The sequence below is a fragment of the Nelumbo nucifera genome, chromosome 2 (assembly GCF_055504915.1).
Source record: "Nelumbo nucifera cultivar China Antique chromosome 2, China Antique-T2T, whole genome shotgun sequence".
NCBI classification, from domain to species: Eukaryota; Viridiplantae; Streptophyta; class Magnoliopsida; order Proteales; family Nelumbonaceae; genus Nelumbo; species Nelumbo nucifera.
The window spans coordinates 70,107,611-70,130,412 of record NC_142650.1 but is presented as its reverse complement, the minus strand read 5'-3'; the positions used below and the strand labels follow the sequence as shown (position 1 = coordinate 70,130,412).

Below are 22,802 nucleotides of genomic sequence, written 5' to 3'. Positions count from 1 at the left end.
TCTGAGCTTCAAAACGTCTCTGCAGTACCTTAAACTTTCAAATTGTCTAATAAGTCCTTACCGTTAGTTGACCATCAGTCAACACTATCACATGACATCAGGTGCGTATTAGATAATTTCAAAATAGCAAAACTACCCTTTATGGTATTTTTTTGACCATTTTCCACATTTTGTCTGAGTGTTAAAAGAAGGAAAAGGGAAGAAGGGTTATGAAACCGGACACCGATCAACTATTAAAGCTCTTGCTCCCCTATTCATGCACCCTTGTTTAATGATCAACTGTAACCAGACAGTAACACTTGGACGAAATGGGTAAAATGGTCAGAAAAAATACCATAAAGGGTAACTTTGCCATTTTGGAATTATTTAATGCACATATGATTTCACATGACGGTGTTGAGTGACAGTCAACTAACGTTAGGGACCTATTAGACACAATTTGAAAGTTCAAGGTACTACAAAGACACATTTTGAAGTTCAGGGACTAACTTGACACAACCCCCAAAGTTTAGGGGTATTGTTCAGGAATTTTCCCTATAATGTTTTGAAAATGGTTTTACAAAATTTTTCTAGATTCATCTGATAGAAGATATGTATTTGTGTAGGGGGTGTAAACGGGTTGAATTCGAATCGGATCAAGCAATATCCGAATTCGAATCCGATTAAAAACTTCTATTCGATATCGGACGGATATTGAAAATTAATATTTGAATTCGAATCTAATTAAATATTTGAATATTCAATTCGAATCGAATTCGACTAATTAATTATTTTAGGTAATTAATAAATATATAGAATAAATATTTTATTTATATAAATATATAGATATATAAATTATTTATATAATTTAATTATTATATATATAAAATTATAAATTATATAAAACATTTAAAAATTTTATATATTATATAAGAATTAAATAATCGGTCAAATTCGGATATTTATTGAATCGAATCAGGTCATATCAGAATTCGAATCCAATTAGCTATTCAGTATGAATAAGATATCCGAATTCGACCGATTAGATACTCGAATTATCCGAATTCGATTTGAGTATGTCGAATCTCGAATTCAAAATCGGATTTTCAAATACCGTTGGCACCCCTATTTTTGTGCCTATGATCATGGATGCAAATATTTTGGTTAGAAGGATTATTAAGTGTTTTGATCGGCTGAAAGCCTTCGAAGCATTAACCCGTTGGGAGTGAGAGGGTGGTGGCTTCTTGCACCAAAACCTAGTTTGGAACTAATATGGTATCCCGTAAAGAGGCATGAAAATGTCAAAAATACCCATATAATTATGTTTTGAGCAAAATATTTATTTTCCAAATTCTATTTTTAGCAAGTCCAAAACTTAAGAGGAGGTTTCAACAATTTACCTCATTTTTTCAAATTTGAAATTCAACTTCAGTTACCTTGGTTAAGGCCCATTAAACTTGCTATAATTGACTCTATTTAAAACTCCATTTGTCATAATTGACTCCATAACCGACCTTATTTAACACAACTTGTAACATTTAATATTTTCATTAATTATCTTCATTTCATAATCAACTCAATTAATTCCATTTAAGTATAATTTAAAAGTAGTCTTCTTTAAAACCAAGTTGTTAGAGGGATTTCAAACTTGGTTGCTTAATTGAAATATGAGTATTCTAACCACTAGAATAACCGACCTAAATATTCAACCATAAACCTAGGTTGTCTATGAGTATTCATCTCATTAATGATCAATTAAGCAACCTGTTTCCCTCACTTATGGAGACAAAGCTGGGGCCTCAGTATATTCTGTTAATACAAAGACAAAGCCCGACCCAATCCAGCCCTTGAACAGGTCTAGAATTATTCTAGTTTATGAAGATAAAGCTGGGGCCTCAATATATTTTGTTAATACAAAGACAAAGCCCGGCCCGACCCAGCCCTTGAACAGGTCTAGAATTATTCTAGTTCCATGGAAAAGCACCCCTGCATGAGAGAGATTGGCTCTTAATTATGAAGAGACAATTCTTTTGAAGAAACTTTTAAAATCAATTTTTACACATTCCCTAGAAATTCTTTCGAGCCATCCTTCAATTTTTACACAAGGGAAGGAAAAGAACAAGATGAAAAGAGTTGATTGCCACTTTGCCAGTGATCCTTTTATTGATACGTAGGGGTACTTAATAGATGGGCATATACAAAGAAAAGTCGTTACAACATAAAATGTTATGATGGTGTAAGTGATCTGTAGTGGACATATTATTATTTCGATCATTGGTCAGTATCATTGCCTCCCCATGAAGATTTTCCTTCTCCTCGAGGTGTATCAGCAGATATGTATTATATCATTGACCTCCCGATATGCCCCTATAATAGGTGTTTCAGGGTATGATCTGGTTTAGGGGATAAACGGGCCTTGAATTGACCCCTTTGAATTAATTTGAAAAAGAAAAGAATTAAAAAAAAATGAAAGGTGCAGATTTAATACAGGCCAATACATCGGTTGGGGCATATCGGCTCGTATCGATATTTAAAACCGTGTTTTGAGTGTATCAATACATGTTTGCTTGCTTGAAGGATAGCCTTTAGGGATGAAAAAATCTATTGGGTAAGAGTGGTGGTAGAGTGGGTATGATTTATATGATGACTTGAGATATTTCTTAAGCCATGATACATGAAACATTGGATGCACCTTACATCCCTCTACCAACTTCAGATGATAAGCCACCTTTCCTATTTTCTCTTCCTCTTCAAAGAATCTGTAGAGCCCATCGACCAGCTTCCGTGACTTTCTAGAAGCAATAGTGCTCTGTCGGTATGGCTACAACTGAAGGACTAGGACTGATTCAACTAGTGACCCCAACCAGTCAGCCTTGACCTAGATAAGGGCAACCTCTAGAAGCCTTCGACCAGGCCACAAAGCCGTCTTTCAAAAGGGCACTCCTCAACGAGAACAACACTTTCACTATAAGTAGGTAAAATACATTCCTAATAAGGTACGTGCACTCTAGCCCTATTTTTAACTCCATTCTTCATCTTTTGCTTTTATTGCTAACGTAGCTTCCTCTACTCGACCCAATGATATATTTGTTCATTTAGGGCCTGTTCGTTTGCTCTGAAGTCTGACATCTGAAAATGCAATAATTACATTAAGAGGTATATTAGTATTGGTGAACTTTTATTTCCTCTAAACTCTGAATGTAGAGAATGTTGTTCTGAATTCTGAAAAATATAAAATATCCATTTTGACCCCATATATGAGACTTTTGTTTGTCTTTTTGGGGTATCATTGGAAAACAAAAACTTGGATGATTGCACTTTAAGAGATAAGAGATAAGAGGAAACGAACAAACATTTTTCTCTTAGAGTTAAAAGATTCCTCTTAAGAGATAAGAGTTAAGAGGAAACGAACAGGCCCTTACTAACGGAAGTAGCTTGGTTCGTATGATCTCTTTGGTTCATCGGGCTCCCAATCTCCTCCTTTCTTATTTGTTGTCGATTTCTAACAGAAACAAGCACTATGGTGGTTCTAGGTATATAAGACATGAGAGTGAAAGGGATTGTTCCACATAATGCTTCAAGCAATGTTATGCCACCATTCAGCCATGGATAACCACTGAACCCAATTGTGTGGCTAGGAGTTGGTAAAACAATACTGATAGGTTTCAAGGGTCCTATTAAGGGTCTTTGTCTACCCATCCGTTTGAAGATTAGGTGCAACTCATTTTATTAAGTCCCTTAAGTCAAAAAATAAAGTTCTTGCCAAAAATTACTAGTGAATTCTCAATCTTTATCATTAACTATGGAGCATGGCATTAGGGGTGAGCAAAAAAAAAAATCGACCTTAACCAAACCGAAAAATCAGTTAACCGAATCAGTCGGTTCGATTTCAGTTCGATATTCTTAAAAAGCCGACATTTTAGCCTTTCTCTGTTTGTCTCTTCGAAACCTAAACCTAATACCTTCTCTCAGTTCTCTATTTCTCACTCTCCTAGACGGCCAAACCCCAATCCCAAGTGGCCAGTTTGGCAGTCGGCACTGCAGTTCCCCTTGCTTTCCTCCAGCGTCGATCGTCTTTCGACCGGCAGCCTCTCCGGCTCTCCCCCAGTGTCTCTGTCTCTGTCTCTCTATTCTCTATGAGTATCTGAGTGAGTATCTCTCTCTTCTCACTTGTCATCTCCACCACGCAGCCCACGCCAACCACCAGCACCAAGCGGCAACGCCAGTCACCACCTTGCCGGCAAGAAAGCACCAATGCCATCTCTGTATCTCTCTCTCTCTCTCTCTCTCTCTCTCTCACACACACACACACACATCTCTCCTCTCTACGGCTCTGCCAGGCGCCACCTCTCAAGTACTTCAAGCGACAACCGACAGCAACCACCGGCACCAACCAGTCCAACATCAGCAAATTCCCACCAATAGCAACCATCGACAGTTTTAGGTATTTTTTATTTTAAGTGCATAAAAAAACCGAACTGCAGTTAACCGGTTGTATCAGTTCGGTTTTGGTTTGGATATTTAAAAAACCGATCAAGTCAGTTTGATTTGAAAAAATACCCCACGGTTCGGTCAATCAAACTGTGAGCACCCCTACATGGCATGCCATGCAACTTAAAAAATTTCATGAACATAGGCATTGGTTACATCCTTGGCTATAAATGGGTGTGTGAGAGCTACAAAATGGTCATACTTGGTGAATCGGTCCACTACCACTATGATAATAATCCTTTCCTTTGGAGGAAGACTTTCAATGAAATCCATCGAGATACCTGCCCAAGCTTTAGTCATATAGACAGTGGATGCGTTCTCATTGTTGTTCATTTATTATATCTCAAATTCCTTCACCTAATCTTGGAGCTCCTTCTTCATACCACTAAAAAAACAACAAATCCATAGTTTTTTGGGAGAATGACTGTTCAGCACACCCTAAGAATTCTTAGCCCCACCGTACAGTTGGGGTAGGTGTCAGCTCGAAATTGATGCCAATACACGGGTGGGTATTAGTGTTTAAGGGTAGGGGTGTTTGTCATTTTGAATTATATAAGATTGTAGTGGAATTCAGAATTCTGCAGTTGGCTGCAATATACTTTTTTATAATATTTTTATTGTGTTTTGTGGCACCCTAAATGGCCTCCAAAAGGGGAGTTGTGGAATTCATTAAACATTTACTGCCTGTACCAAGACTGAGAGATAAGAACCAGTCAACCATTGTGCCACAGAACCCCTCCCTTATACTCATACTTGGAGATGTTATAGTGTTTTGAGAACAACTTCTTAATACAAGCTTGTAGTTTTGCATCCCTTACCATTTATTCCTTGATCTGATCAATCCAAAATGGTATAGGGGTTGAGATGACTGAGTATAATGGTGAAGTACTGCCCCTAGAAAGGGCATCAAATGCACTATTCTTCCTTCCATGCTTATATTAATTTCATATCATAATTAAAACCTATCAACTTGGTAAGAGCCACTATAAGTTGGGGTAGTCAACTTCAATAGAAAGAGAGGGGTTTCTTCCCTTCAAGATGTTATTCCTGTATCACAAGCATCAATTTAAATTGTAAATTCATCATCAAAGTTTGGTAAAACTAACACTAGTGCTTCTAATAGAGTTGTCTTTAGTTGTTGAAAAGCCTGTTCAGGCGACTCTATCCATCCCTATTTTCCTTTCCTTAGGAGGTCAGTTAAGGACCTAGCTATAGTGTCATATCCCCTTTGAAGTTTCTGCCCCAAGAACCCATGTTCTCCTCTATCGAGACAGGCCAATTCATCAATGCTAGAGACCTTTGAAGGATCTACCTGCACTCCACTAGTAGAAATAATGTGTCTAAGGTAATCAAGAGAAGGAACTCTGGATCTGCTACACACTTGGACAATTTAGTAAATAGTTGATTGCTTTGAAGGATTTTGAGAGTTTTTCTGGAGATGGACTAGGTGTTCTTTAAAACTTATACTATAGAATAAGATGTTGTCTAAGAATACAAGGATGATTTTTTTGCAAGAATTCTGGGAAAATCCGATACATTGACACTACATCACTAAAGCATTAATCAGCCCAAAAGGTTGTTAAACAGTGTATGCCCTCATCGTCAATATAGGCTGTAATTGACTATTGTTATGAATAAAAGTTCAATTTACATCATGTATCATGTGATATATTTCTACAAATTATCCTTGCACTACATTCTAGGATTATGTTTTGAGACACCATAGTTGGTACGTAGTCTAAATGTTCTCAACCAATGGATAGACTCAAGTGGTCTATCCTGACAAGGGTGACAACCTCATACTGCCTAATTTATAGAGTAGTAGGTCTCAACTTCTAGGATTGTGATCCAAGGAGTGAGAATGGGTATTTATTTAAAACATTGCACCGGACCAGTTTCAAATTGTTCTTGGACTTTGGTGATGGGTGAAACAGTTAAAATGTTGCATGTGATCCCTAACTTGATAATGGTACTCTGTCGGGTATCAAGCAAAGTTGTTTTTAATATGCCAATCGATGAGATCCTTTTAGGATCAACACCCAAGTATGTTAGAGCAGATGTGTGAATTTTTTAATCAAATGATCGTTGTGATAGAATCAACCATTTTATTAAACAAAGAGAATATTTATTAACATACTCTTTCCAATGGATGTCTAAAGCTATCAACAATTGATTTTAGATGGTCTTGGAATTGGTTTTGCAAAAGTATGGCATTGGGCTGTGTCAAGGGAACAAGTCCTTCCTTGATTCCTAGTGTTAGATATTAATGGTTGAGAGATCATGATGCAAATATCTAGTTAAACCCAACACCTTGATAGACACAACCTAGATTTCAGATTTGGACCATTAGACTTGGGCTCATAGGGTGGTTCAGACTTAAGTAGTTAGTAATAGGCATTAATGGGCTGAAGTGTTTAGGCCCATTTAACTATGGGCAATTCACTCTTTATTTAGAGCGAATCCAGCGATGGTGGTCCCACCGCTCTTCAAGAGAGAGGTAGACTATTAGTAGGTCGATCATATATGGCTAATACTTACAAGCATGCCATGCATACACTCTTACATTAGTTTATATAAACATATATAATTGTGTTTGTGTATTCCGGGTCATACCCCACTTTAAACAGAGTCAAGATTTGGATCAAAGATATTGATGCTATTACAAAGGGGCCATTAACTGTTGATCATAATTCATGGGCTCTTTCATTTGTTAAACATCACTTCCATGAGTATCAGAACAAAAAAGGCCCAAATGGATCTCATGAGATTACCTGGTCAACCATCCCTTTAAACTGAACATTGATGATGCTATGGCTTTGGCTTCAACAAAAACAAAAGTGTTGATGATGCTAATAGAAATGCCAAGTTTGGCAAGAGAGCGAGCCACTCGGTTGAAGGACCTCGAGAAGTCTCCTACATACATGAGTTCGGATCTCTTGTCCACACAAACTCTGCCCACATCTACCCACATAACATTACAGCCACACATGGAGAATATCTCATCCTCCTACATAGCATTATGTAAGGGGAGATGTTTCTAATTCACGGGGGTAGTATGTTTTGGGTAGACGTGGGCAAAATTATCGTGGGCAGGAAATCCGGAGTCCACATATACATATAACTTCCAAGGCATCTTAATCAAGAATGTTATGGAAAAAATTTAAAAGGCTTAATCCTTGAGGCATGAGGCATATGCCTTAGGAGAGGTGAGGCACACAAATTTTGTCTCAAGGCAAGGCGAGGCAAAGCATATGTTTTCTGGGTTTGCGACAAGGCGGGCTATGTCCTTTCCTGTATCTTTTTATCTCCCATTTCATAATGGTTAAGAAAATTTTAAAGTGAGGTGAGTGTCCCTCCACCTGAAGTAAATCTTAGGATTAAAAAAAAAAAAGAAAAGAAAAAAGATTGTGCCCTAGGATTGGGCTGGGCATTGAAGAAAACTTTCTGCTCAGGCCTAGAAATATCTAGGATGGGCCAGACAATGCAAGCCTGAGCAAGAATAATCAACCCCTTCTCCAATCTATAATCAATAACTAAAGTTGAAAGTTGTTATCTTGACTCTTGAGCATAAACTTTAAAGCAACTTGCTTTTTCTTTTTGAGATCAAATAGTTGTTACATGCAGGACAAAGCTAAATTGACGTGGTGTGAATCACCCATGAAATGGGCCCAATCTTATGTTGGAAAGCTCCCTAAACAAAGAATTTAGACAACCTAAAGATTAAAGAAGCCACAAAATTTTTAGTTGATAATAAAAAAAGAAAAAGTAAAGAATACGAAGGATGATCTGCCAAGCTATTACTGCTAAAAGAGAGAACAATAACCACTTTTTTTTTGGTAGAATGACCAAACAAATAAGAAAAGGGGAAAAAAAAAAAGAAAATTGGTTGGTAAAGGAGAAAGTGCAATACTTGTTTAGGAAATCTGAAACACTTTCAGTCTGATAGATTCATGAAGCCATGAAGGAACGCAAGGTGTAAAATGGGTTTAACTCAGAAGAGTCTAAGGCTCAGTCGAAATGAGTGCAAATACAAATATGTAGAGTGTAAAATCTTATATTATGTATCATGGTTTTTAAAATTGGGCTGGATCGGACGGTCGGACCGGAAAAACGGGAACCGGTCGCATGACCGGTTCTATTTTCCCCCAAAACTGGATTTTCCCCAAAACCGTTGATTTTGGTCAGCAAACTGCTGAACCAGACAGTTAACTGTTCAAACGGTTTTGACCGTTTCTTATTTTTTTGAAAATTTTTTAATTTTTTATTTTTCTGTCAGAACGGGCCGAACATAAGGTTCAAATGATCAGACCATTCGACCCGATAACCAGACCCCTGACCAGTTTGGTCACCAGGTCGGTTTTAAAAACCATGTTATGTATTATTTTTATGTATTTGTACTGCATGCATTTGCACTCTTTCCAAACTCAGCCTAAGTTTCAAAAATGTACACATTAGGCTCAGTTTGGAAGGAGTACAAATACAAAAACTATGTATTTTGTATGTATTTGTATTTGTACTCCTTCCAAACTGAACCTTAGTAACTCCACTGTCTTTGCAAAGCCTCAATATATGAAAGGGAATCATCAGGTTGGTAGGTGTTTATTTTCAAAGCAAGAATGAAAACATTTTCAGTTGAAATATTGTACTCATATTTCCACCCCTTTGGCTTCGTTCGCTGTGAAAAGTAGGATCGAATAAAAGTTTTGGACCCGATTCAGTTTTGCATCCATTTGTTTGCAATTATGATTTGTATTTCTATCTGATACAAACTTACATCCCGATAGGATGCAAAATTTACACACTTTTCTCATATGAACTCATTGTCTGTGCAAATTTTGCATCACCTTTCTCCAACCTCGATTCTCTCTTACAAAGTGGGAACCACAACAATTTTCTTCCTATCTTATTATTCATCCTTTCTCATATATAAGGTAGGAACTACATCATTTCACTTTCTATTTTACTTGAAAAACAAACAAGCAAGGTTTAAACTGATACAAGGTTAGGCGGGTTCAACCCGAGCTTTATACAGGCTGGGCTTAGATTTTCGATCCTTTGGATTGGGCCCAAGTCCAAAAGGTTGAGCTTTTATATCTTTTGGGTCAGGCCCGAGTCTATCTATTAGATAGCCTGAACCTAGCCCAAGCCTTATCCCACCTTATCTTAACCTGAGTATGGTATGACTACATAAGTATTAATAAACACATATTTACATGCATATATGCAAGTATGCATACAATGCAGACATGCATTAATACATCATAAACTCCATGAGAGAGAGAGGGAGGGAGAGTTCATATTAAAACAACAGAAGCAAGAGTTGAAACACAAATGCATCCTTATTACAAATAGACTGCACCATTAAATACATCATGAACTCCATGGGAGCCATGATCGTTATTAGAATTATTAATTAGACTTCAGACCCGTCACTTTGTTGGCTTCACAATGAGGACTGGGCACTTTACATGATGAGCACAATAATCGCTAACACTCCCAAGAAATGCCCTGCAACAAAACAACCATCAGCTCCATGTATAATCTCTCTCTCTCTCTCACCCCACAAACAGAAGAGCTAAGAACATGCCCTCACCACTTTTATTATACTTGATAATAAGTAAGTCATGGCTCTTTTGCATGTAATGGTTCATCTTTTCTTTCTCCAATCTTATTCAACCTAAGAATTCTTCATATAGACGAGATGTGATTTTCATGGGTAGAGACAAAGGTTGCCTTATTAAGTAATTTATACATGAAACAGAATTTAGGGCCATGGGGTTGCCACGAGCCGAGCTCTTCACGAGTTATTTGAACTAAGTTCATGAAAAGTTCGACTCGGCTCGGTTTCAACTGAACTTCAAGCCAAGTTCGAACCTAATTTACAGGCTCGTTTATTAATTGAGCCGAACATACATACATATAATAATAATAATAATAATAATAATAATAATAATAATAATAATAATAATAATAATAATAATAATAATAATAATAATATAGATATAATAATTTTATTTTATATATATAATAATAACTAATTATTATAATTCTTATTTTTTAAAATATCAAATAAAAAATATTTTTATATATAATTTTTTTATAAAACATTTTTCTCAAGTTGAGCTCAAATCGAGCCAAGCCAAGCTCGAGCTTACGAGTTTTTGACTCGAGCCGAGTTCAAGCTCAAGGTTCTAGCTCGAACCGAGCTTGAGCCCCGTACTACCTTGGCGAGTTGAGCTCGAATAGCTAGCTATTCGGCTCGACTCGAATCCACCCAGACATGGCACAAACACCAAAGGTCACATTCTTCTTATCCTAACCATATCTGGAGGGGAAGTTATGTTCCCAACAAGTCAGAAAAGAGTTGATCATCACTTGTCTCTCAGAGATTAGGTATTCGACTTTGCTCCTCACAGAGCACTTCGCAGTCATGTATTGAGAACTTTTCATGAATGATAATATCAAGTATGAGAGATGTTATCAATGCATGGCTGTGATGTGCTGTAAAATTGGTGTGAGATGCAGAAATCCAATCTTGATCCTAATGCTTAATTGACTCATGAGTGAAGACTGTCTTAAATAGAAAATTTTGTGCAAATACACATGCAGCCCCAGCCTGCTTTTAGTTACTAGCGAAAAAACAAGTAAAGTAAAGCAAATCTACAAGAAGATTCAGCAATGAAAAGTTAGAAAAGCCTGAATCAATAAAAAAAGAGTTACAGCCTAAATAGGGGTGTAAATGGATCGAATCAGATAATGTCTGAATTCGAATTTGATTAAAAAATCCAATATTTAAATTCGATTCGATATCCTATGGATATTGAAAATTAATATTCAATTAAATATTTGAATATTTGATTTGATTCAAATTCAACCAATTAATTATTTTGGTAATTGATAAATATATAAAATAAATATTTTATTTATATAAAGTATATAAATATATAAATTATTTATATAATTTAATTATTATATATAAATAAAATAAATATTCAAATTTAATTATTAAATAATCGATCAAATTTGAATATTTATCGAATTGAATCAAGTGATATCTGAATTCAAATTCAATTAACTATTTGATATGAATAAGATATCTGAATTCGACACCCCTACCTAAAACAAGGAAAAGCGAGAGTTCAAATTATAAATTCCATTCAATTTATATGTCTATTTTGTTGAATATTGTCCTGAGGCTGTGCAAGTAGGTCATAAATTTCATTCAATTTACCTCTTGATTTTGCCAAGCCCACGGCTCCCTACAATTACATAATCAGCATGAATCTGCTCTGCAGCCTGACAAATCACATCCTTGGGGTCTCCGTCAAGAATTATCGTTTCAGCTTTTATCTGCACGGGATTTAGAACTCCAGTTGTGTCACAAGCCTCGTACATGATACATGCAAGAACGAGAACAAAATAGAGTACTAATTAAATTTCATTTGCATTGGTGTGAATGAATGAGTGTAAATTTTGATTTGCTTTTGCTTTGTATTTGATTTTGTATTGTTTATTTTGAAAAAGTAAAATGATGTGATCCCTCTTCATAAAATAGAATGGAGGTAGGACGAGGGTTTTAAGTTTGGGAGTGAAGTAAGAAGCAAGATGATTTAATCGCCCAATTAAATTAGAGAGAATTGAGGAAGGAAGGTGGTGCAAATTTTGTATCAGTCTTTGAGATGCAAAATGTACACTACTTGTGAGAGAAAATCAGACAAAAGTATAAATTTTGTATAAGGCAAAGCTGCAAATGATAGTACAGACAAATAGATGTAAAATTGAACCAGGTGCAAAATTTATATTGGGGTTTGAGCAAGAAATTAAATAAGGCTATTTTCCCAAATGCTGCATGCCCAAAAGTCATACTACACCTTTGGCAACTTTGAGAAATAAATGATTCATTCCTCCCAATAAATATAAAATAGCTCTTTATATATTATAAAACATATAATGCTTAAAATGTATATGATATAAATATTATTTATTATTCGAAATTAATATGATATACAATATTTGTATCAAATATAAAAAGATATTATACATCATATAATATATATTAGAGAAATATGTTTATAAATTATAATTATATATAAAAATATAGATATATAAAATATGTTATAATAGATAAATACAATATAACAATATGATACAATTCTATATTATATAAAACAAAATACCTTACAAATAATATCATGTAATATAATATAGAACTAAATGTAATACTATGGAATATGATAATATGATATACAAATGAAGAATTTTGAACATAGTAAATTATTATAATATTAACATAATATAAAAATAGTATAAAATATGTTTGTAATTATATATATAATTATATTATAGAATACGAATAGTTTTATAAAAGTTGATAATATGCAGTAACATAATCAGATAATATAAAATATATTATAAAGAATAGAACATAATAAAATGATATAATAATACTATATAATATTATATAACCATATTAATACTATACAATATAATATAACCTTATATTATATAAAAATTACAAAAAATGTATGATTTAAGTATAAATTTAGGTGCTATTTGGATAGACCTTTTGAAGGTATTTTCGTACTTTATAATATCATATAAAATATTTCTTGAACCAAGAGATAGAGAGAGGAGTTGGTGGTTTTGGAGCATACCATCCTTTCTTTGCATATTTGTAATGCACGAGCAAGTAGCGTTGCAGAGTTCTGTTCTTGGGCTTTCTTAACAGAGTCCAACACTGCAGAGGTTGCATAAACAGCTGCACAAGCACGTCGGATCAGACAGAATTATAGATGATGCATAAACAGTTAGCTATATATGCATACATACATACATATATATATATGTGTATGTGTATCTACATATATAGACATGTAGATGCAATTTTTTTTCTTGTTTTGCTATAGGGCTGTTCATGAGTCGGGTTGGGTTGGTTTACTGAGATTTTTTCAACCGACCCGACCTGGTCAGGTTACCTGAAATTGAAACCGAAACCAACCCTGTGTTAAGCAAAACCGACCTGGTCGGTTTGAGTCGGGTTGGGTCGGTTTGGGTCAGTTTCGGCTCTAAGTTCAACCATGGTAATAAATTGATAGATTGGAAAAAGAAAACTGAAATTTGATGTAAAAAATGACACCTAATTCTATTAGAGAAAGAAGACTGAAATTGGTAGGGGGCGGACCAAGTTAGAATAGAAGTTATCAAGAAAATAGAAAGTCAAACTATATTAGAGAAAGAAGACTGAAATTTGTATATTTTAAGAAATCTAAGTAAAAAATGACACCTAATTCTAATTGTAATTGGTTGCCTATTTGGTGTAAAAGACCATAAAAACTAGGATCCTTTGATTCTTTTCTTTTCTTGTCTGGTTGTTTTACGATACTTTCCATTAATGTCAATGAAGACTAGAAATTAAATTAGATTGTAACTAGGATAGAGACAACTTAGTTAAGTAGGAACTAAGTAGGTTGTAAATACTAACTAAGAACTAACTACTAACTACTAAGTCGGTTCGGTTTGAGTCAGTTTCGGTTTTCACATATGAAAACCAAAACCAACCCAAACTATCGGTTTAAGATTTTTTACAACCCAAAACCAATCGGTGCTGAAGAAAACCCAGCAAATTCGGATTGGGTCGGTTTGATCGGGTTGAGTCTTATATGGGGCTATACAATGGGGTAGCCCATCCTCCAACCCTAGTGCAGCCGGATTCTATCCCAAGCCTCCACTACAACGTAAAACCCTAATCCTATCAAGCTCTAATCAAATAGTTTCGGTTCGAGTTTGAATTTCAGGATAAGCTCGATAGTTATTCAAGCTTAAGCTTAGCTTAATTAATACATACATGTATTCATTTTTTAACTTTTGAGCCAAATTCAAACTTAATGAAATTAAAAAATATAGTTCAAATGGAACTCGAGTTCTTAATATTCTAATCAAATCGACTAAAGACATGCGAAAAAATATAGTTCAAGTGGAACACACAAAGTATTGTTCAATCCACTTTTAGAAACCCTAATTCGATTGTACAATTGGGAGTAGGTACCAACTTGGAATTGATGACAATTTACGGTGGATATAGGAGTTATAGGCGAAGGTATTATAATTTTGAATTATTATAGATCTGCACTTTAATTCAGAATTTTGAGATGGAGTGTAGTCTACTTATCCCAAAAAGAAAAATATCCCATACGCGTTGTGACGTGGCTATAGTAAATGGTGGACTCATTTGACTTTGATAACGGAGATAGGAGATATATACGATTTGGACGGTGCCAGATTGTTCGAAATTGATGTATGAATTTTGCTGATAATGACGGAACACGACAGCTGAAAAAACGCGCCAGAGTCCAAACAAATCCCGAGTCAACTCGGAAATCCCGTTCCACATTCAACGTGCCAAAGACGATTCGGGTCGGCTCATGAATGTGAAGGCAGAAGGCTAATAGCCTAATAGGCTATACTGCGGGTGCGGGGAATACAAAACAAACCTGGTCCAGAGGGGAAAATGTAGTGTTGGAAAGGCTGCTGGACGTGAAGCAGGTAAATCTTGCTGAGCTCCAGCGATTGATCAGGTGCAGCAACGGCGTACGTGAAGATGTTGTCGATGGCCCACCTCAGCGCGTAGAAGCTCCCTTCGCTCTCGTCGATCGCCACGATCACCTTCATCGTCTGCCGCTCGTGTTGTTGCTGCTGCTGCTCCTCCCTTGCAGCCTCCTCTCCTCCTATTCGCGTCTCACTCGTCGTCTCCATCTCCCACTCTCAGTCCAAGCTCTCTTACGACTTACAACCCAATCAGCCTTCTCGGGCTCTTATACAGTACTGAATCACCCTTTTGTCCCATATCTTTTCTCGTTTTTACCCAATTTGTCCCGTTAGATTCAACTTTTTAGAACTGTCAGTGTTTCGGATCTACCCGAGGCCGACATGACCGAACCGATTATATCGGTTTTCGTTCAGTGGTTTTCTTCCAATTAGTAATTGGTTCAAAAGCGGTTATTACCATTCTGAACCAATCATATAGTTAATAGGAAAAATCTATGATGCCATAAATACACGTATCGGAAAAGTTTTGATAAATTTTATAGATATTCTACAATATAATTTTGGTTAAATACACTTATTTTATTGATATATAAAGTCTGTTTGGTTTATAAATAGAATTGGAATCGAAATTTGCCGGAGTCGAATGTTTGATTCAAATGAAAATCCAAATTGACTATAATAGAATTCTCATTCCCAAGAGAGAGGGAGGGAATGATCATTCCCTTAAAATGGAGAAAAACCATTCCATGGAATGGAGATCGGATTCCAATTTCACCCAATAAATTGCTTGGAATTGAAATGTCGTTCCAATTCTGATTCCAGACTCTATTCCTACAAAGCAAACAGTCCCTAGTATTTTAATATTAGTTTGTTAAGGTTATATAATATAAAATCCGGTCTAATGGGTCAGACTTGATAATTATCCCGATTAATAATGGATTCAGTTCTGGGTTTATAAATAAAACCGATTAATAATCCCGACCCAAATCCAATACATTTACAGGCGGCTACTGCAGCTTTACTTTCTTTCCTTTCCAGAATCTATAAGCGCTGATCTTATCCGTCCGATTCATGAACTCATGGAGTCAAGTCAAACATGAAGACCATCCGATCTATAGACCTTTCGCTTTTGCGTGCACGGGTGGTAGTGGACAAAGAGAAGATGAGAGTGGCTTCTCCCACTAGTTAAAAATGAGTGCTCATCCTTTTCCAACTTTTAACGTCTACTTTTGCAAGCTGTTACTGGATGGACGAAAATACCCCTGGTTGAAAAATCAAGAGCTGTACTCAGTGTGGGGATAATATTCTCATTAAAAAGGGGTGTTTTTGGAAACCCACAATAAGATTCTTAGCTTTCCGTATCGTGTCATCTCAGCTGTAGCATCCAACCCTGTAAAAGCAGTAAAGGTCAGTGAAGGAGGATGACGTGTATATCACTAAACAATAGGGCTAAATGGGCTACGGTGGGGAAATGGGCGCCCATGCCCAAAAACCCTTATTGATATTGGGAAGGTGGGCACCCCTTGAAAAGGTGGGTTCAAGTAAAACAATGGGCTCTGATATGAAACGTGCCCATCTCTCTCTCTCTTGCTTTTTAAAGCTAAGTGGTTAGGTGGTACAAATACTCCTTGAATCTTATGAGGTGATCTGATCTCCCCTCTAAACACATTCAGCAAGTAATTAAGAGGTTAGTTGGACATAATTGCCCTACAACAATTTTGTTGTTGTAGTGGATTGGCAAAACAAATTCATGTAGTGGGTGCAGACGTTCATGGGTTAGGTAGGTTTAGACAAAATTTTAGGCCTACGGGCTTGGATTCGGGCTTTCTCAAATAAGCCTGGCCAATATTATTATATATAATAAAAATACTTATTTTATATATAATAAATATATATAATATATATTTTTTATTAAATTATTATTATTACTATTAGGAAATACAAATTAGTTTATTAATTTATTAAATTATTACTAAATTAATATAGTATTAGTTTATAAAATTACTTTGAAAATAAGATATTTCATGTATAGATTGGCTTTGGGCTCAGCTTGGGCCTGAAAATTGTCTATTGATAAAGAGGCAAAGCTCGGCCCAAACCCGGCCCACAGGTCTAAGCAAATCCCATATAATTGGTCAGTCTAAGCAGATCCCATTTGTTCATTAAAATCAAGGGGTTTTAACCGCTAGCTCCACGGCAAAATTTGAAATGCCAATGGTGCATAACCTGTTCATGGGATGGGTAGCCCAACGGCCCGGCCAGCCTGGGCCGTTATTTTTCGAGCTTGGACAACATTTCAGACCCGCGGGCTCGGGCTTTAAATACCAGGTCCGATCATTTTTTGGGCCAGGCTAGGGCTTTCTCAAATAAGCCCAACCCAGCCCGATAATTACATCTATACTACTTTAAAAGGCATGAATGGCCTCAAGAATATTTCTGGAATTTTCTAAGGACAAAATTTACCCCTCTATATTTAAATTCATTGATAAAAAATAAGGGCAAATAGGGTAATTGGTTCTTGATATTAAATGAGTTAAAAAGAGGTAATTTAAAAATATTCAATTCATTCAATTTTCTCTCATTAAATCCAACATTTAAGTTATTTACTTGCATTCATGTTCATTGAATTATATATTTAAGTCATTTTTGTGTATTCTCATCATTAAGTTCTATTAATTAAATCCTTACTTAATAAATTAATAAATTCAATAACATAAAAGCTTATACTTTTAAAATCTACCTAGCAAAAATAGTGTTTTCATCTAGGTGGTGGTAAGAAGTTAAATCATTTTGGGTCAAATGGGTTAATCCATGTTTCTACGACTAAGTAATAAAATTGAAAAATAGATAAAATGAAAAAAAATAGAAATTAAAAAATTTGGGAACATTTTTAACATACATATTAAACAATAATAAGTATGATAGACAAGAAATGTTTTTATTAATGATGGAATGTAAAATTTAAAACCAATTAAAAGTAAAAATATTTTCTCATTCTCTCTCATTAAATTCTATATTTAAGATATATTTTTCTCATCATTAAATTCTTGTAATTAAATCCACAATATTAATTTTAATAGTATAAAAATAAATATTTTGAAAAGTAATTTGAAAACAAAACCATTTTCTTCCCTCTTGGTGGTAGACAATCAATTTGACCATTTGGGGTCAAATGGATTAATAAATAATGTCATAATTAAATAATAAAAAATTAAAATAAATAACTATCAAATGTAAGAAGTATTTTTATTAATGATAAAAATAGAATGTCAAATTTAAAATCTCCCTAGAAATTAAATGATGTCATAGTCAAATAATAAAAGTTTTAATAATATAAAATATAAAGAATCACAAAAATAAAAAAAAAATGATAGAGAAAATTTTGGGCACATATCTAATGTTATATATTTATAAATAATAAAATATAGAGTACATCTCTAATATTGTGCATTCATTATATTAAAAAAATAAGTTTTATATATAAGAAATAATTTTATCTATGATGGAAATGTAATACAAAATTTAATGTCAAGTTGTCAACCTAGAAATCAAAAATAATTTAACTTTAGACGGTGTGGTTTGAGTCAAATGATATACCATAGACAAACAAAAATTAAGTGTGAAAAGTAAAAAAGATTTTATATAATGTAAAGAAATATATAATTTAAAGGGAAAACTATAGTCAAAGTCGGTTGTACATTTAAAATTAGGTTGTAGGTTAGTCTAGAAACCAACAAAACTTTGACAACCAACTCTATATTTCAAATTATAAAAACCTCAGCCATGTCACTGGAGGCTTACGTGGCCGTTGCCAACATGGGACTTATAGTCCATGTTGGATACAACAAAAAACCTATACTGAAAATAGGTTTTCAGTTTCTCTCCCCCTCTCTTTGTCTCTCCCACTCTCAGCTTCGGTCTGTAGCCAAATCAAAACCTCTCTCTCTCTCTCTCTCTCTCTCTCAATTATTCTCCCTCAATTTTTCTCATTCTTCTCCCTCACTCTCCCTCTTGGTCAATATCTCCTTCTTCCTCAATCTCTATCGTTCTCCAGTTGGTGTGAATTTCATAGTCAAGAGTTTCTTGTGAATTTTTATCAAATTGGTGTAATAATTTTTGAACCATAACAAGTTGGTCTCATCTTCTTTTATACGATCTGATTAATACCATATATGTGTGTAAGAAAATAAAACAAATGAGAGAGGGAACGGGAGAGAAACTAAAGGAAAACGATAGAAATTAAGGGAGAATGAGAGATCGATCAAGAAAGATAATGAGAGAGATTGAGGGAGAACGATAGGTAGAGAGAGAATGAGAGAAATTGATATAGAGAACGTAAATATAGAAACCAAAAACCATTTTTATTTATTTTCAAATCACATAGTCATTAAGCAGATAAAGATGATTGTGAGTGAGATGGTGTGAGGGAGATTATGAGAGAGAAGAGAGAGAGAGAGAGAGAGAGACTAAAAACCCTTTTTTTATTTTTCAAAAACCCAATATTAAAGGGCAATTTCAGTATAAGCTTTTTGTTGTATCCAACATGGATTAAGAGTCTCATATTGGCAACAACCACATAAGCCTTTGATGACATGGTGGGCATTTTTATAATTTGAAATATAGAGCCGGTTGTTAGAGTTATGTTGGTTTTATGGACCAACTTGTAGCCTAATTTTAAATGTACAGCCGGCTCTAACTATAATTACCCAAATTTAAAACTAACCCAAAAGCAATGCTATTTTCTTATCTAGATGGTGGGTCAATGATCCAACGCTTCCAAGAAACCCATGATGCTATAATTGAATAACAAACATTTAAGTTTATTTTTAATCATAGTGTTACTTTTGTTAATTTTCAATTTCTATCTTAACCATGATATATCTAAAACTCAAGTAATTAATATGAAGAAAATTTTCTCACATGCAACGCATGTGCTTAATTACTAGTATAATAAAAAAGTACTTATGTTATATACAATAAATATATATATATATAATATATATTTGTTTCTTAAATTATTAATAAATATTAATTTACTATTAGGAAATACAAATTATTTTATTGATTTATTAAATTATTACTAAATTAATATAATATTAGTTTATAAAAGTACAATAAAAATAAGACATTCTATGTACAAATCAGGCTCAGGCTCAGGCTCGGGCTTCGGGCTTTATATAATGGTCTGTTTGGTTGCCAAGAAATAGTGGGATGAGAAAGGAAATTTTTATTTCCTCTTTTTTGGTCGCTGTGTTTGTTTGTTGAGACCCACTATCCTATAGAATCTGCTTCCAGCTATGGTTGATGAGAAATTTTTGCAGGATGTTTGATTTTATCCCACTTGAAGAAATAGATTCATTCTCTAACTCAGCAACACAACCCTATTTATGGGTGACATGGCACAGTACTATTTGAACCTTGACACGTGGCATGCTAAGATGACAATATTAAAAACAACATGGGCATTGAAAATATAGCATAATCATAGCATTTAGTTAGCAAAAGTAGCTCTCTCTCTCTCTCATAAACTATCTTAACCCAAGCCATCCAATTTGTTGTTTCATTTTTCAGGGCTTGAAATTGAAAAGCCTCGAGGATAGTAGTGCATTGAATTTGTAGCCAGTTAGAATCAAAGGTTGAGAACCGCAGTAATCGTATTTTAACAACTTACCTATTGAGAATCAAAGGTTGAGAACCTCAATAATCGTATTTTAACAAACCAATCTTCAAGATTTGCATTAACAAGCTAAGAATCATTTGAAACAATAGAAACCATTTGCAAGTGATTCATCCTTTGTTTCATTTACATCAACATAAATCATTTGAAACAACATAAACAAATAAATACAGAGATGCTCAGAGTATGAAGTTACATGCATTAAAAAGATAAGAATCAACAGAGAAAAAAAAAATGTTGTAATATTCGGTGGGAAAAAAGAAAAAGATATCAGGGTATGTGATACCTTAGCCTAAAAATCCCCTTGGGTTTCTGAGATGACCTAAAACAAAGCAAGAATAAAATCAACACAAATAAATGTAGATCAACATAACAAAATGCTGAAATCTATCAAAAAATACAATACTAACACAAAGATACAGTAAAAAACGGAAGCCGGAATCAAAATAACAAAATGTCAGAAGCTGGAAGCTAGAAAAATGGTAGCAAAAATGACGGACGCAATACCAAAACAAGTCGATAGAGACTGGAACGTTTTGGTACAAGGAAAACACCTGATCTCGACGAGGCAAACGCCGGAAGCTAGATCTAGAGCTCTGTCGTTCAAATGAACACCTTGAACGGCAGTTCAGGTGTTTTCCGGCAATGGAGGTTCGTCTGGACGAACAGGGATAGAGGTAGAAGATGGTGAGATTCGAATGGGAACTCACTCAATGAAAGGATATAAAAATGGTATAAAAGTGAATGGAAATCACGAGAGGACTACAAATCTGAGATTACCTTCGAAAGAAGTCGCCGAAGATGGTGCCGGTTTGGACAGCATGAGAGGACTACAAACGCATGAAAACTAGAATATTTCCTAAAGATTCTTCCCATCCCATCCACTTCCCAGAAATCAAACGAACTATAAGGGTCGGGCTCGGGCTCAAGACCTAGACCCGATGGTCGGGCTCGGGCCTGCACATTTTCTGTTAATAAAGAGGCAAAGCCCGGCCCAACCCATGAACAGGTCTAATGGTACACACAATTGCACCACTTCACGTATGAGCATAGTCCTTTCAAACCATCATGATTCATGGTGCTCTCTTGTTTGCTAGATCTATTCATTCTTAGTTGTACTCTACTGCATTCTTTCAGGCAGTCTCTCATCTCCTTCATCCCCTGTATAGGCAATAATGTGATTCACACTTTGACAAAATATGGTTGTAATACATCTAGAACTACTACTTGGTAACATGTTCGAGAGTTCTTGCAAGATGTTGAATTGTTGTATTGAATAAGAGGTCGTTTGGCAAGTCTTTTTTGAAAGATCTTTTGGAAGCTCTTGCAGTCAAAAGATGTAGCGAGCTTTTGCATTAAGATATTGATAGCCTGAAGACCGTTTGGTTAAGGCATGTCTTTTCATGTGAAAACAAGTTGAAAAAAAATTGAAAAGCTCCATTTGGAGCTTCCCGAAAAGAGCCCAAAAAGGTTTCGCACGTCTTTTCGGTGCAACGTCTTTTGGCGGCTAGATCTTTTCCCAACCAAATGGGAAAAGACAAAAACACAGGCTACTGGGCTTCTAAAATATTGATAGTCCGCATGAAAAGATGCGCCTAACGGGGCCTAAATTTCCTACGAGCTTCCTTAAAAAGAAAGACATGAATGATGATGATAATGAAAAATATAATATATTTAATTTGTGATAGATATATTATCAATGATCTACTTTATAACATAAATATAGTTTAATATAATAAATAAATATTATAAAATAATATACACAATTCAAAATGACAAAAACCCCACCCTAAAACACCAATACCCCCTAGTGTATTGGTATCATTTCCGAGCTTGCACCTACCCCAACTGTACTATGGGGCTAGGAATTCTTAGGGTGGGCTGAATAGTCATTCTCCCTATTTTGCGAAAAAGTACACTACACCACACTGAACTTGTTTTGGGGCATAGACCCCCGCTGAACTTTTTAGATTCCATCACTTTGCCCTCAATCAATTAATAGGTTAATGGTGAAAGTAAAATTACTAAACTGCCCCTTCAAGATTTTTAGGGCTAACATCAATAATCATGAATATAAATACCCAATATAAAGCAAGATCAACTAGTTGCT

At 35.0% G+C, this 22,802-nt stretch overlaps 1 protein-coding gene and 1 long non-coding RNA gene across 4 annotated transcripts; both read right to left on the bottom strand.

The window, feature by feature from the left end:
- Positions 1 to 9,662: 9,662 nt before the first annotated feature.
- Positions 9,663 to 15,266, bottom strand: LOC104601487 (universal stress protein A-like protein). 2 transcript variants are annotated; one of them, XM_010264841.3, is made up of 4 exons: positions 14,961 to 15,266; positions 13,125 to 13,228; positions 11,702 to 11,856; positions 9,663 to 9,978 (listed from the first exon to the last, which is right to left on the bottom strand). In XM_010264841.3, exons 1-4 carry the CDS (start codon positions 15,220 to 15,222, stop codon positions 9,900 to 9,902), a joined length of 600 nt encoding a protein of 199 aa, XP_010263143.1. In that variant the 5' UTR covers positions 15,223 to 15,266; the 3' UTR covers positions 9,663 to 9,899. The 2 variants fall into 2 exon arrangements, with proteins under 2 accessions (XP_010263143.1, XP_010263144.1); XM_010264842.3 differs by having other exon boundaries at positions 9,744 to 9,978; positions 11,702 to 11,820; positions 14,961 to 15,265.
- A 542-nt stretch (positions 15,267 to 15,808) lies between these two features.
- Positions 15,809 to 21,460, bottom strand: LOC148802313 (uncharacterized). 2 transcript variants are annotated; one of them, XR_016081873.1, is made up of 3 exons: positions 21,103 to 21,460; positions 20,979 to 21,014; positions 15,809 to 16,405 (listed from the first exon to the last, which is right to left on the bottom strand). It is a non-coding gene; the product is annotated as an uncharacterized LOC148802313 (long non-coding RNA). The 2 variants fall into 2 exon arrangements; XR_016081874.1 differs by having other exon boundaries at positions 21,200 to 21,460.
- Positions 21,461 to 22,802: the final 1,342 nt, after the last annotated feature.